At 31.6% G+C, this 15,190-nt stretch overlaps 1 protein-coding gene across 2 annotated transcripts; it reads left to right on the forward strand.

Annotated features, from left to right (window-relative positions):
- The first annotated feature begins 4,924 nt into the window (after window positions 1-4,924).
- On the forward strand, window positions 4,925-14,659 carry LOC139514196 (mitochondrial import inner membrane translocase subunit TIM14-like). Of its 2 annotated transcripts, none has more exons than XM_071303006.1 (6): window positions 4,925-5,025; window positions 7,612-7,663; window positions 8,807-8,874; window positions 11,995-12,071; window positions 12,738-12,808; window positions 14,389-14,659. In XM_071303006.1, the coding sequence occupies exons 1-6, from the start codon at window positions 5,023-5,025 to the stop codon at window positions 14,454-14,456; spliced, it is 339 nt and encodes a 112-aa protein (XP_071159107.1). In that variant the 5' UTR covers window positions 4,925-5,022; the 3' UTR covers window positions 14,457-14,659. The 2 variants fall into 2 exon arrangements, with proteins under 2 accessions (XP_071159107.1, XP_071159106.1); XM_071303005.1 differs by lacking the exon at window positions 4,925-5,025 and adding an exon at window positions 5,030-5,074.
- Window positions 14,660-15,190: the final 531 nt, after the last annotated feature.

Here is a 15,190-nt window from a genome sequence, read left to right on the forward strand (position 1 = left end):
TCCAGAAACAGTTCTTATTCACTTTGACAAATTGCTGAGGAAATCACATGTACATCTACAATGTATACATACAAGAATGGAATACAAATGAATATTGAATTGATAAGCATAAAGAGCATTATTTTTTTCTCATGAACAAAAACATGAACAGGTATGATCTCAATCACAAGGGATATAAATTTGAAAATGTGGTATAATTTCCAATGAGACAACTCTCTATCCAAGTCACGATGTATAAAAAGTAAACAATTATTGGTGAGCTTAAATAAATCTCATACCCTAAAAAGTTATCACTGCATCTGTACCACATAACTCTAGTCTAGTCTGTGATAGAACAGTTATCAGGTACTGGGATTATAATTAATACGCCAAACGCTCGTTTTGTCTTCATAAAACTCATCAGTGACGCTCAGATCTAAATAGTTATAAAGCCAAACAAGTACAAAGTTGAAGAGCATTGAACACCCAAAATTCCAAAAAAGGTGTGCCAAATATGGCTAAGGTAATCTATAGAAAGCTGACTCAATGATGTATATTCAGAATTGATCATGCAATATTGATTGAAGATAGTCAATGGTTCAATCGCTGCCTAATCCAAAGCAAAAACTTAAAAATTGGTAAACGCTGATTCTATTCTCACAGCAAAAGTTCTGTATAATGTGAATGTGTCCAGGAGCATACTTAAAACTACATTGAGCATACCACAATGGATTAAGCAAAGTTTATTCATATCATCATCCTGACATGCATGAAATATTTGCCACTGGACTTAGTTTATCTTCCAATTAAAATTACATACAGTCTGCTGTTAAAGTTTTTAAAACATTATAAGATTCATAAACTATCCTGGATTTTTACCAAACTTGGACAGAAGCTTCTTACAATCAAAAGAGAGTATCGAGAGGAATATTTTTATTGATTTTTTCCTCATTTTTGTTGAGTGTGCGATTAACAGCAAAAGTAGGCGAGACACTGGGTTCCGCGGAACCCTTACACATTTTTTAGTTTGAATGCGTGTTATATCATTATGAGCTAGGCTTGGTAATTACCCTTTGGTAGAGCAGGTGAGTTTGTCAATCGTACAAGTTTGTCAATCATAGAAGTTTGATCAAATACATCACTGGTCAGATTCTTCTCTTAGAGGCTTAGATTATCATGTATCAATATAAAAGAATTCAAGTTACTTGCACATGCTATTTTGTCTTTTTTAATTGCAATTTTTAAAACAATAAAATCGACAAAGCGTATGCAATTCGGGTCTAATACATGTGGATTTACGTGGGAGGTATATTAAAACATCCATTATTATGTATATCTCCGAGTCTGCGCTAAGTATAAATATATCAAGAATTTTATGACGGTGTTGGTTACAAAGCGACAGAAGCACGGCATATTAGAATATGTTCAGTGTATAAGTTCAAAGTTCAAAGTTCTTTATTTCCAATTAAGGGCCCCTGACGGGACATAATGACAACAATAAACAATACATTCTGATTCTTAACACATAAACATATATAATGAAGATAAAATTAAAATTTCAATTCACATGAAGAGTAAGAATATATATATATCATATAAAATGTCACAACATAAAACAATTGTTATTGTTATTTGTTCTTTCAAAGTTTCATATCTTTGATTTTTTTTTTTTTTGATTTATTTCTGCGATGCTAGAGTGCCAGCAAAAATAGTTTAATAATTTATTAATTCACCATATTAAATGGAGAATGGAAATAGTTTGCTAACAGAGGTCCACCTCGTCTCTTATCCATAAAAATAAGTTGAAGGAATAAATAATACAAGTCACTAAAATGGAAAAGAGACCAAGGGCAAATGCACTTGGACATGTTAGAAAGTGGAATTTTAGATACCGTCTTAACCTCCTCGTGACTAGTGCACAAAAGTAAAAAAATATTGTTCACTTTAATGCAGAATTCACCAAGGAATGATACTAAAAGGTTTTGGCATCCAAAATCTTATTTAATTATATTTACAAATGCATATATATACATATTCAACACTCTAGCATAGCATTAGCAGGTGCAAGTGAAGTGACAAGGTCCCACTACTCTTTAATTAGTATGTTCATGTTTGGCTATAAGACAACAAATTTTACATAAAATTTCATGATCTTCGTTACTCATCATCCAAATAAATTTTTCAGGATTTTGTAATTGGGTAAAATTAGGACATTTCAAACAAATAGCATTAATAAGATCATAACGTTCACCTTTATACTTTGTACATGTTAGTAAAAAATGGTTCTCATCTTCTACCTCGCCAGATGAGCAATGAATACACAATCTATTTTGCCTGATAATACCTTTATATCTTCCTAACTCTATTTGAAGTCTATGAGCTGATATTCTGAATCTGGTAAAAATTCTCCTCTGCCCAAAATCTTTTATAATATTTAAATAATTTTTTTGTTTTTGCCAAAGATTAATATAATGAATTTTCATATATTTTTTACATGTCTTCTTAAAACTATTTGTTTTCATTGACTTTAAGCCTGTTAAGTCAGTATGGTTATCAAAAATTCGTTTTTTCTGTATATAAAGAGGGGGGACAAGGGGGGTCCCAATAACAGCAAAACAGCAAATTGATTTGGCTCATAACAGATAACAAGGAATTAAAATGGACAAAAACAGATAACAGTAAATGAAATATTAAAATTATTCGGTCTTTGACAAATCAGTATTTCTTATTACGGATATAATCCTTTGTAATGCATTTCATTTTTTATGACTATGTTTTTAGTATTAATTTATGTATCTAGAATGTGTTTAAATTACTACTCAATATATTATAATATTTTTTATACGCTCGTTTACGGAACGTATTATGGTATACTGTTGTCCGTCTGTTGTCAACATGTCGGACATTAACTCAAAAACTCTTTAACCATTTGCATTAAACTTTGGGAAATTGTTTATATCTATTGACGTGAGCTCCCTTTTTGGGTTGTTTTTTTTATATAAATTTTAGATTTTAAGTTTCTGTGTAATGGGTTTTTATTCAATAAAATTGGTGGGTTTTTTTTCAATTTTCTGATAATATCTCAAAAATGCTTTCACAAAGCAAGGAATTTTGGTGAATTGTTTATATCTATTAACATGAGGTAACTTTCAATTTTTATAAATTTTAGATTTTACGTTTCCGAGTGAACGGGTTTTATTAATTAAAAAGGGGTGATTTTCCAGTTTTCAGACATTAACACAAAAATGTTTTCAGCAGTTCTCATGAAATGTTGGTGTATTGTTTATATATATTGACTGAAGCTCCCTTTGTTGCTAATCAAAAAAGTGACCTAAAAGAGTTTGAATATTCTGACTTTTTCTAAATGACCATTTAATGAGGTGTGTGAATTTTTCTTAATAAAACTATGAGGCAAAGTGGTATATAGGGTAGAAAAATCAAAAGCACCAATTATAAGCATGCAATTTATCAAGTACTTTTTGACACTCTAAAAGCAATTTATTCCACTATTTTCAAAGGCCTTATTTGAATAATTTTTTATCAGCTGAGGTTTTTGATTGTACCAAGTGTACTAGTAAGTAGAATACATAGTTTAGTAGGGAAACAATGGCTTGATGCGAAATAACTCTTTGTTTGTAATGAGTTATGTGCAGCTTCGGACCCAAGTACATGGTTGGAACTTTCATGGTACAATGCATTTGGTTCTGCTTTGAAAAGAATCACAGAGCTGAGTCTATGTACCATATTATATAAAAGTTTAAGTGGTTGTTAGGACCTAGTCCTTAATTGAGATCCTTGTCAGATATATGTTTCTGGCCATATGTTTTCCTTTTTGTCATATTAAGAACTGTTTTAATTTAATATGTTCGTACGGAAAACAAGGAACATTAATTATTCTCATACAAAAAATTAAGATAATTCTAAATACACATTCATAAAAAAAATGGAATTTATTAAAAAGGATAATCATAATATATACTTGAATTGTCCTGGACCACACTTCTGTGATGGGTATATGTTAATGGAATCCTTCTCTGAATACGGGACAAACATATCAGTAGTGGTAGACCCCAATGGCCAATGATCTTCAATTTATACCGAATATTGACTGTCAAAAAAAATGCTAACATTCCAATTTTCAATAACAGTTAACAGCAAATACATTATCACAATAACAGATAACAAAAAAATTAAAAGCCCAATAACAGCTAACAAAGAATAAGACAATAACAGCTAACAGCAAATATATTTTCAAAATAACAGATAACAAAGAATTAATTTGCCCCATAAAACATAACAGTTAAACCCCTTGCCCCCCCCCCCCCCCCATTTCAGATTTCATAAATAAAAAGAAAATTTCTTCAAACATTTTTTTGAGAGGATTAATATTCAACAGCATAGTGAATTGCTCAAAGGCAAAAAAAAAACTTTTAAGTTCATTAGACCACATTTATTCTGTGTCAGAAACCTATGCTGTGTCAACTATTTAATTTTAGATTTAAAAAGTTTGAAGAAATCTTTAATTGATTTGTAAAATCTTGACATTTGTTTTGTGTAAAAAAAACCCATGTAATGTCAAAAATTTGATCACAATCCAAATTCAGAGCTGTTTCACGCTTGAATGTTTTGTCCATACTTGCCCCAACTGTTCAGGGTTCGACCTCTGCGGTCGTATAAAGCTGCGCCCTGCGGAGCACCTGGTTTTTTATGAGACTACTACGCGGAGACTACGCGGGTTCATTAAACTGTCAACGAGAATGTCGGATAATGTAAGTTAATCCGGCATGACTTGTGATTTAGACACCTTCGAATGTCGTAAAATAATATAAATATTGTTAAAGAAAGATTATTTATTTATTTTTTAACTTTCGCACAACATTTATTTAATTAAAAGCCTATTAAAATTTCGCTATCTTTAAATTGTATACTTATATAAATAAATTATGACAACGTTACGTAAGTCGACAGTGAGGTGACTGACGAAATTTTTCTAGGACTTTCAGGACTTTCTTTTCTTTTATATTTATATTACACATTTCGAAAATGGTAAATATCTTTTTACAGCATGGAATATAGAAAAGACAGAGAAATTAAGGTTGTATTGTTCACTATTGTCAGGTGACAATCCCTACCAGTATTCGGAGGTCAAAGATGTTTTCTGCCATATCTGGTCAGATTTTTTTTACATCACCTCCGAAAATTATTAATTTCGCCTGTTTTTTTGTAGGGTTTGTTTTATTCAAACAGTCTTTGCTTTATTGTGAAAATTAACCTTTTCCTAGTATTAAAGTGATGTACAGTCAATATATAGTAATTACAATGAATTATACTGTTATACAGAAAAAAAAATCTTGTTGCAGGAAACCATAATTTAGACCCTATTGTCGCCATCAGCTGAAATTCGTAGCGGTTATCAGTAAAAGTAATCTAAACTATCAATCGTGTTCACTTGAGATATAGTTTTTCTCATTCTATTCATAAATCGTCAAAAGAAAAACCACTATTGACATGATTGACCTACCTTTTAAGTGATCGCACTGTAATAATCCTGACCTTTTTACTGATAACCGCTACAAATACACCTTATCGCTATTTGTCCGCCATTGCTGGAAATCACACAGGTTCCCGTAAAATTTTGACGTCATAAAACAAAATATCTGACGCCACAACGGAAAAGTGATTGTTGTTGACGTCAAAAGTTCAAGCGGACGGGTCAGCCGGGATTAGCGATAAGGTGTATTTCAGCTGACAGGGACTATAGTCCAAATAACTTTCAAGACCCTTTACTACAGAAAAAGCCATTAGTGACTTTTCGGCCTTGGTCATTTCTTTCCATTATACTTTTTTCACTATATGTCCTATCAATTGCTTGTGGAGAGTTGTCTGGTTGACAATCAGATTTGTTTCCCCCTATTGTGACTGCATGATAAAAGGCAACCATGCCTGACGGCGTCACATAGAAAGAACACATCTGTTTGCAGATCATTCGAAAAGAAGGCCGGCCCGCGCCGGAATAAGTTTTCCTGCAATTTGATAGAAAATCATTAGAGAAACAAGATTCCACCACCAAATTTTATGTACAAATGTAATACGATATTTATCCACTCTCGACAGTTAAATTTTAAATTTGAAAATTTAACCGTTTCAAGTGGTTGAATATCATATCACACTCGATGCAGTGGCAGAATCTATATATATATATACGCACATATAAAACACAATGTCTTCTTATATGAAATAAAAGTATGACCATGATGACTGGAACTACTTTTATTACATGACAAAATGACCATGGCCGAACTGGCTCCATGGCCGAACTCTTCTTATTTCCTTCAAGACGTCATAATTATTTGGACTACACTAGACCTATGTTAGTATCTATATAACATGATAACATGCTGAATAAGTTTTTGAACATGTTAAACTGATCTGTTGGTTAAATTGAAAAGTAATGATGAGTCCACAAAGAATCAATGTAAGTTATATCAGATTACATTGTATACCACTAATTATTGAATATGGAATGGCTGACAAGCAGTCAGGTGTACTACATGTACTTGTACAAGAAATTTTTATACAACTGCAAAAAAAAATTTGGGATTGTATAATGGTATGAAGTTTTCGTCGTCTGCTTCGTCAGTAGACCAATTGGTGTCCAGACACTAACTTTAGTTTAGGTGAATGGATCTATATTAAAGAAATTTAATGAGAAGGTACAATAACACAATTCAAGGACGGTTGGGATTGATTTTGGGAATGGAGGTCCCAACTGTTTTGGCATTAGGGGCCCAAAAGGGGCTCAAAACAAGCATTTTTCCATTTTCAGGATATTAACTTGTGCATAAGTATTTCAATTGCTCTGAAATTGTACCACAATGTTTAATACCACTAGTAGAAGTTTTGGACTCATTTTGGGGTTTATGGTGCCGACAGTTTAGGTATTAAGGGCCAAAAACAAACCTTTTCTAGTTTCCAGACAATAACATACAGTGTTAAAGAATATGGATCTCTCTGAAATCTTACTACAAGGTTTACTACTACTAAGGAAAGGCTGGGTTTCAGTGTGGGGGTAATTGCTCCAAGGGGGATTTAAAAAGTTTGGGGGGTTCCAATTTTTTTAAGGGGTTCAAACTTTTTTTCCAAATTTTTTAAAAATTTCAAGAAGAATCTTAGAAAAGATGACTTTTTCACTTAAGTAAAAAAAATCTGAATGTCTAAGGGACATAACTAAGTCATTTTTTTTACCTATATAAGTAAATAAAATTCACTTGTATAAGTATCCTATAATTTTACTTATATAAGTATAATTTATTTTACTTCTTCAAGTAAATAAAATTTACTTGTACAAGTAGTACCCCTGACTGACAAGGGTCCTTCAGGCAAATCATGTGACTTCAATTCCTTCCACAGAAGCTGGGAAAGCACCATATATAAATAGCTTACATAATCCCAGACAATTGTTGATCTGAAAAATATAACTGAATACCATCACTAACGATGAAAAAACAAGGCAATTTTAGTCAAACACAATATGCACATCTGATCATTTACAAGATAACAACTCTTATCATTTTTTTATTATTTTTTTATATTAATTTGAATACACATGTAATTGATTATGTTTATTTTTAGACCTCCAATCTGATTCTAGCTGGACTTGGTATAGCAGCAGTGGGTTTTGGAGGTAAGTAATATACAGTACTGTACATAAGAAAAAGTGGTTATTTATGAAGTTACAAGGAAGTAACATCTGCAAATCATTAACAGCTACAAATGTTGAAGGGGTTCTGTATGGTTGTTTTATTAGCCATGTTAGCTGTACTGGATGTTTAAATGGGGGGGGGGGGGGGGGGGGGGGAGGAGGGGGAAGAATAGAGGATGGATACCAAAGAGGAAAAATAGTATATCAATTTTCCATTTCAGAATCTCATATATTCATGCATTCTGGTAATATTTTCAAAAGAGTACACCAAAACCTTGTGATTGGATTAAAACGTCCTAGATGTAGGTAATGGAAATTCAATCATTGACATAATGTTATTTGTATTATGGTGTGCATACAATGAGACAACCGTACCTACATGTATAGTCCTGTAGATTCTGAAAAGGCTAATTGAATTACATGTTTTATTGCTGTCCTTCATCTTGATACTTTTTGTAGTTATTTGAAAATTGACATGGTCCATAGTTTGTACGGCCATTATCAGTGCATTAAGTAAATTCTATGTCATATTGAGTGATATGGTTACCTGTTATCAAATGGACATCTAAGGGAAGTTATCTACAAATACTCATCACTGCCACATATTTTGGTTGGTTGAATAATTGCTTGCTTCTCTGCATTTTTCAGCAATTATTTCGAGCATATTTTTGACAATATGTATATATATATCCAATCTGGGTTTACAAATTAAATTCATTGTTTTATAGAACAGTTAATGATATAAAAAAAATCAATACAAGATCAAATATTTTATAGCATGTTGACTTTTAATATTTTTTAGATGCACTTTAGATTGAAATAAGCATAACTTTATTTTGCATTTTGGGGCCACAGGATTTTAAAAATATGAACACACTAACATGACTAATAAAATTTTAGTGGAAAGGGATTAATATAAGTTGCAAAACTTGTTTCCCAATCCATTATAAATAAATATGTTTAAACTAATGAAATTTTAAGATATAGCCTAAAAATGGAACTATAGAACATTATAAATAATTTAGATGTAGTCTTTAAGGCTACCACTAAGATATACAAATCTGCAACAATGATGAATCATGATATTTAATTAACTATTTTATTATATTTCTGTATAATATACAGGGAGATATCTAACCAGGCATGCAAAAACTGTAACACAGACTCTGAAGAAACAGATGGATGCATCTGGGGTAGGTACATGTAGCTAAACTTTTGAATTTTAATTGAGATTTTGTCACAATGAAATAACCAGAATAACAGACTAATATCTGTTACTTAATTTAGGAAATATTTTATGTCTTAAGATTAAATTTGAAATCGAGAGGACAACATGAACACAAGATCTTCAAAGCAATGAGTAAATGCATAGATCACTAAACAGAATTAGATGGCGACTCATCATGATTATGTACTGAAATATCGTACAGTTATTTATATCAAAATTAAATCCTTGGTTCTCCTGTAAGAATTGTTTTGAACTAGTCATTTAGGGCCCCTTCGAATTCATAGCTTGCTGTTTGGTATCAGCCTAGGTTCCCTGTTGAAGGTTGTACTAATACCTATAATTGTTTACCTTTTTATACGACCGCAAAAATTTTAATTTTTTGGTCGTATATTGCTATCACGTTGGCGTCGTCGTCTGCGTCGTCGTCGTCGTCCCAATACTTTTAGTTTTCGCACTCTAACTTTAGTAAAAGTGAATAGAAATCAATGAAATTTTAACACAAGGTTTATGACCACAAAAGGAAGGGTGGGATTGATTTTGGAAGTTTTGGTCCCAACATTTTAGGAATTAGGGGCCCAAAAGGGCCCAAATAAGCATTTTCTTGGTTTTCGCACTATAACTTTAGTTTAAGTGAATAGAAATCTATGAAATTTTGACACAAGGTTTATGACCACAAAAGGAAGGTTGGGATTGATTTTGGGAGTTTTGGTTCCAACAGTTTAGGAAGTTTAAAGGGCCAAAAAAGGGCCCAAATAAGCCTTATTCTTGGTTTTCGCACAATAACTTTAGTATAAGTAAATAGAAATCAATGAAATTTTAACACAAGGTTTATGACCACAAAAGGAAGGTTGGGATTGATTTTTGGAGTTGAGGTCACAACAGTTTATGAATTAGGGGCCAAAAAGGGGCCCAAATAAGCATTATTCTTGGTTTTTGCACCATAACTTTAGTATAAGTAAATAGAAATCTATGAAATTTAAACACAAGGTTTATGACCATAAAAGGAAGGTTGGGTTTGATTTTGGGAGTTTTGGTCCTAACAGTTTAGGAATAAGGGGCCCAAAGGGTCCAAATTGAACTTTGTGTGATTTCATCAAATATTGAATAATTGGGGTTCTTTGATATGCCGAATCTAACTATGTATGTAGATTCTTAATTTTTGGTCCGGTTTTCAAATTGGTCCACATTAAGGTTCAAAGGGTCCAAAATTAAACTAAGTTTGATTTTAACAAAAATTAAATTCTTGGGCTTATTTGATATGCTTTATCTAAATATGTACTTTGATTTTTGATTATGGGCCCAGTTTTCAAGTTGGTCCAAATCAGGATTCCATATCAAGTATTGTGCAATAGCAAGAAATTTTCAATTGCACAGTATTGCACAATAGCAAGAAATATCTAATTGCACAATATTGTGCAATAGCAATTAATTTTCAATTGGAGTTATCTTTCTTTGTATATAATAGTAGTTGATAATATATGTTGGAAATTTGCCAGACATGACTATGATGTCACTTTCTATTTTTATTTGCCAATAACTTTATAAATAACTTCATTGGAAATTTGCCAATATAAAATGTTGCTGATGAAGCTTTTTTTCCTTATCTTATCTAAAATGTTTTTAGATAATGTATGTTGGACATTTGCCAGACATGACTATGATGTCATTTTCTATTTTTATTTGCCAATAACTTTATGTAAATAACTTCATTGGAAATTGGCCAATATAAAATGTTGCTGATGAAGTTTTTTTTATTGTTATATACAATAAACAATGTATATTCACTTTTACTACCAAACAATCTTTACCATTCAGTGATAACAAGCACTTTATTTTACATTTTAATATTTTATGATGTATTTAAAAGAGTAGTTATTGTTGCAAACTCCATTAGAAATTTGAATTGATATCAGTTTTGGAAAAAGGGAAACGGGGATGTGAAAAAAAAGGGGGGGGGGGTTTAAATTTTTCTCATTTCAGATTTCATAAATAAAAAGAAAATTTCTTCAAACATTTTTTTGAGAGGATTAATATTCAACATCATAGTGAATTGCTCAAAGGCAAAAAAAACCTTTTAAGTTCATTAGACCACATTCATTCTGTGTCAGAAACCTATGCTGTGTCAACTATTTAATTTTAGATTTAAAAAGTTTGAAGAAGAAATCTTTAATTGATTTGTAAAATCTTGACATTTGTTTTGTGTAAAAAAAAACCATGTAATGTCAAAAATTTGATCACAATCCAAATTCAGAGCTGTATCACGCTTGAATGTTTTGTCCATACTTGCCCCAACTGTTCAGGGTTAGACCTCTGCGGTCGTATAAAGCTGCACCCTGCGGAGCACCTGGTTACACATTGTGACTTAGATGAAGAGTTGTCTCATTAACACCCATGCCACATCTTCTTTAAAATTTCTATTAAATTGCAAAAATGCTGTTATTAAAAATATGAATCATAGATTCTTATTTTCTACTTCTGTGTAGCCTGCATTACAACTCTGTCTCAATGCCACAGTTTTTTTTTTATGCCCCACCTACGATAGTAGAGGGGCATTATGTTTTCTGGTCTGTGCGTCCGTTCGTCCGTCTGTCCCGCTTCAGGTTAAAGTTTTTGGTCGAGGTAGTTTTTGATGAAGTCGAAGTACAATCGACTTCAAACTTGGTACACATGTTCCCTATGATATGATCTTTCTAATTTTAATACCAAATTAGAGATTTTACCCCAATTTCACGGTCCACTGAACATAGAAAAAAGTGCGAGTGGGGCATTCGTGTACTGAGGACACATTCTTGTTTTATTTTAAAAAAATAATAATATAAGTAATCTAATATGAATAATAATTAGTCTTTAAATTATGGGAACTTTTAATCTTGCTTCAAACTATGAATTTAGTTAGATAAAGAACAAAACCTGACATACTACATTGTACCTAGTGATTCTTAAGGAACTATTCATGTTATAAAGTTGTCAGTTGTGAGCATTCAAGACATTGGCATAGTGGTAAGTCATTATTCCAATGTTCCCATTTTTAAGTTTGATAAAAAAAAGAGAAATATTATTTAAAAAAATTGTTTATTATTTCCAGGCCTTGAGCAAGTACTATAAAGGAGGATTTGATGCAAAAATGTCAAAAAGAGAAGCTGGTTTAATTTTAGGAGTAAGGTTAGTATTATAATTGAAATGCAACAGCTAATTAACATTATCACTACATTACACAATTTTACTTTGATCTTTGAATACTGACTGATAATTTCTTTTCTCAGCACTGTCTGTAGAGTGATGTGAAAAATTATTGCGAGAAACTAAGGGCTCTGGTGCCGTTCACAATGAAATTAACAACATTGTCATAGGGAAAAAAAAAGCAATAAACAGATTATCATTGGTCATCTCAACTAGCTTTTCTCACTTTCCCTGTACTGGCTCAAAGGAAAACATCAGTCTTATTGAGATGACCAATGACAATCTATAAATAAAGGCATCCAGTGATGTGATGATCAACATGATTTTATCCTAGAAACAGAAAGTTGCCTTTCTGATGAAACTGTCCTATGTTATGTCACTATCAAATAAATTTGAAATTGGCAAAAAATGTACTGTAAGTCAACCAATTTTCATGAAAGATGTATTTTAAGATTAGAAAATTAATGCAAATATGTTACAACAGTATCTTCTCTAAAGTTAATATGAAGATGAATAATCTGAACAATAATCTTGCAGGGCTCACTACATACAAAAAATGTTTTGAATCACAGTTGTCTGTCATAGAATAAAGTTTTGTTTGTACATATAGTAATTTTTTTTAAACCTTTTTTTAAATGTCTTTTTCAGTCCATCAGCAAGTAAAGTCAAGGTGAAAGATGCACACAAACGAATAATGTTATTAAATCATCCAGACAGAGGTAATTGTTACTTTTGAATCAATATTGTTTTATTTTAAAAGTGTACATGTAGATATATTGTTAGTGAACAGATTTCTGTAGGGAGTATTATTGGTTAATAATATAACAGAACTAGGGGAAATCTAATTTTCTAAAACTTTTGTAACATTTAGCCTGCGATAGTGTGTTAAAAGACTAATTAAATTTATGTATTGAGATTGTGAAAAAAAAATAACCACACATATAATGTGATAAACAAAACAATTGGATGCAAAGATTATTTATGAATAATGGGAACGTTACTTTATATTTGGATGATTACATTACTACAGTGTTGCTCTTCAACTGTTGCAACCCATTCAAAATTCTGACCTAATTGCAATTTGTTTTATCAATACAAACTGTTCAACTGGTCAGAATTTTGAACAAATTGTTCAGTCAAAATGTGAAAGTGCAAGGTGGTTATTTAAAACTTACTTTACAATCCTATAAGATTTTCGTCCACTTTAATGTTGTTGTGAAAATTCAGTCTGACAGTTTGTATATATATTTTATAGACATTGTCTTGCTAAAGGTGATCTGTTGTTATTTTGAATTGCTATAAAAAATGTCCTAACTATGCGTTCATATATTTTTTCTTTTGAAAAGTCTTCCTTATTCATATGAATCAGATATCATTGGAAATTAAACATCCTATATTCATTAAAGTATGTGTGAAATAACAATACATTATTGATAAGTTTCCATTGGGAGATAACCTAAAACATTATTCTTTTGAAGACTTATTGAAAGAAAAATGATTATCTCCCCATGGAAACTTCAAATAACAACAGATCACCTTTGTCACGACAATGACTATAATATATCTATACAAACTGTTCAACTAAATTTTCACTACAACATTAAAGTGGAATTAAGGCTCTTAGGATTGTAAGTATGTTTTATTATATCATCTTGCACTATCATGACTTTACTGTGGTTTTCTACAGAAGTTTGTTCAAATTTCTGACCAGTTGAACAGTTTATTTATCAAACAAATTGCAATTTGGTGAAATTGGTCAGAATTTTTGATAAGTTGCAATAGGTAGATAGCAACACAACAGTCGAGTCACAGGAAGTAATAATGAATGTTTGACCAAAGTAAAATGCCAAGGAGCAAACTCTTTCTTGTGAAGTTGCCAATATAGAAATTTTTGAATATCTTATTCTAGAACAAAATGAACATCAAACATATAATATTTCTGCATTAAGACTGCTATTCTGAATTTGAATATATTCAAAATAAGATCAGAAATATATTAGCAAAAGGTTATAAATAGAATAGCCAAACTTACTTAGGTGAATGATGAACTATCCCTGAGCAGATCCTATACTTAGGTGAATGATGAACTATCCCTGAGCAGATCCTATATGTGTGCTTCTCTCATGTGCTCGTCCACTTTACGACTCTTCTATTCTGATTATTAAAAATAATTAAATGTGGAATCCACCTGTGTTAGTCTCAATGTTACCCCACATTTTGTTTTATTGATTCCAATAATATACAAAATTATGAGGTATAAAAAACATATTCAGAAAGATTATATTTCTTCTTGTTTCAGGTGGTTCACCATATATTGCATCAAAGATTAATGAAGCAAAGGACTATTTTGACAGTAACAAGGCATAGAGACAATGTGATCTTTCCAGTACCACAGTCTTTCAATAAACAGGCATTTATTGCTACCAAAAGATATAAAAGACAGACAGGCCAAGATTACAACAAATTTGATGGTCTACATTTTTGTCATGAACAAATGTCATTGCATTTAAATCAGTCATCCAGCATTGTTGTCGAGAAATCTGTGTGATAATAAAACATGTGCTATTAAATTGTTTTTATGTCCCATTTATGGGCATTATGTTTTTGGGTCTGTGCCTCCCTTTGTTTGTCCTTATGTCTGTCTGTCCCACTTCAGGTTAAAGTTTTTGGTCATGGTAGTTTTTATGAAGTTTAAGTCCCTTCAACTTGAAACTTGGTACACAAGTTCCCTATGATATGATCTTTCTAATTTAATGCCATATACATTTGTAAGAGTTTTGACCCCAATTTCACGGTCCACTGAACATAGAAAGACTTTAAGTGATAGTGCGAGTGAGGCATCTGTGTACTATGGACACATTCTTGTTTTTGTTATCTTTATACAATAGTCAGCTTGTTCAATTTCTCCCATTTTTGTCGAGCCTTCGACTTTAGTCGAAAAAGCGAGACTAAGCGATCCTTCATTCCGTCGTCGTCGGCGTCGTCCACAAATATTCACTCTGTGGTTAAAGTTCATGAAATTTTAATAACTTTCTTAAACTATACTGGATTTCTACCAAACTTGGACAGAAGCTTGTTTATAATCATAAGATAGTATCCAG

This window comes from Mytilus edulis, chromosome 3 (genome assembly GCF_963676685.1).
Source record: "Mytilus edulis chromosome 3, xbMytEdul2.2, whole genome shotgun sequence".
Taxonomy (NCBI): domain Eukaryota; kingdom Metazoa; phylum Mollusca; class Bivalvia; order Mytilida; family Mytilidae; genus Mytilus; species Mytilus edulis.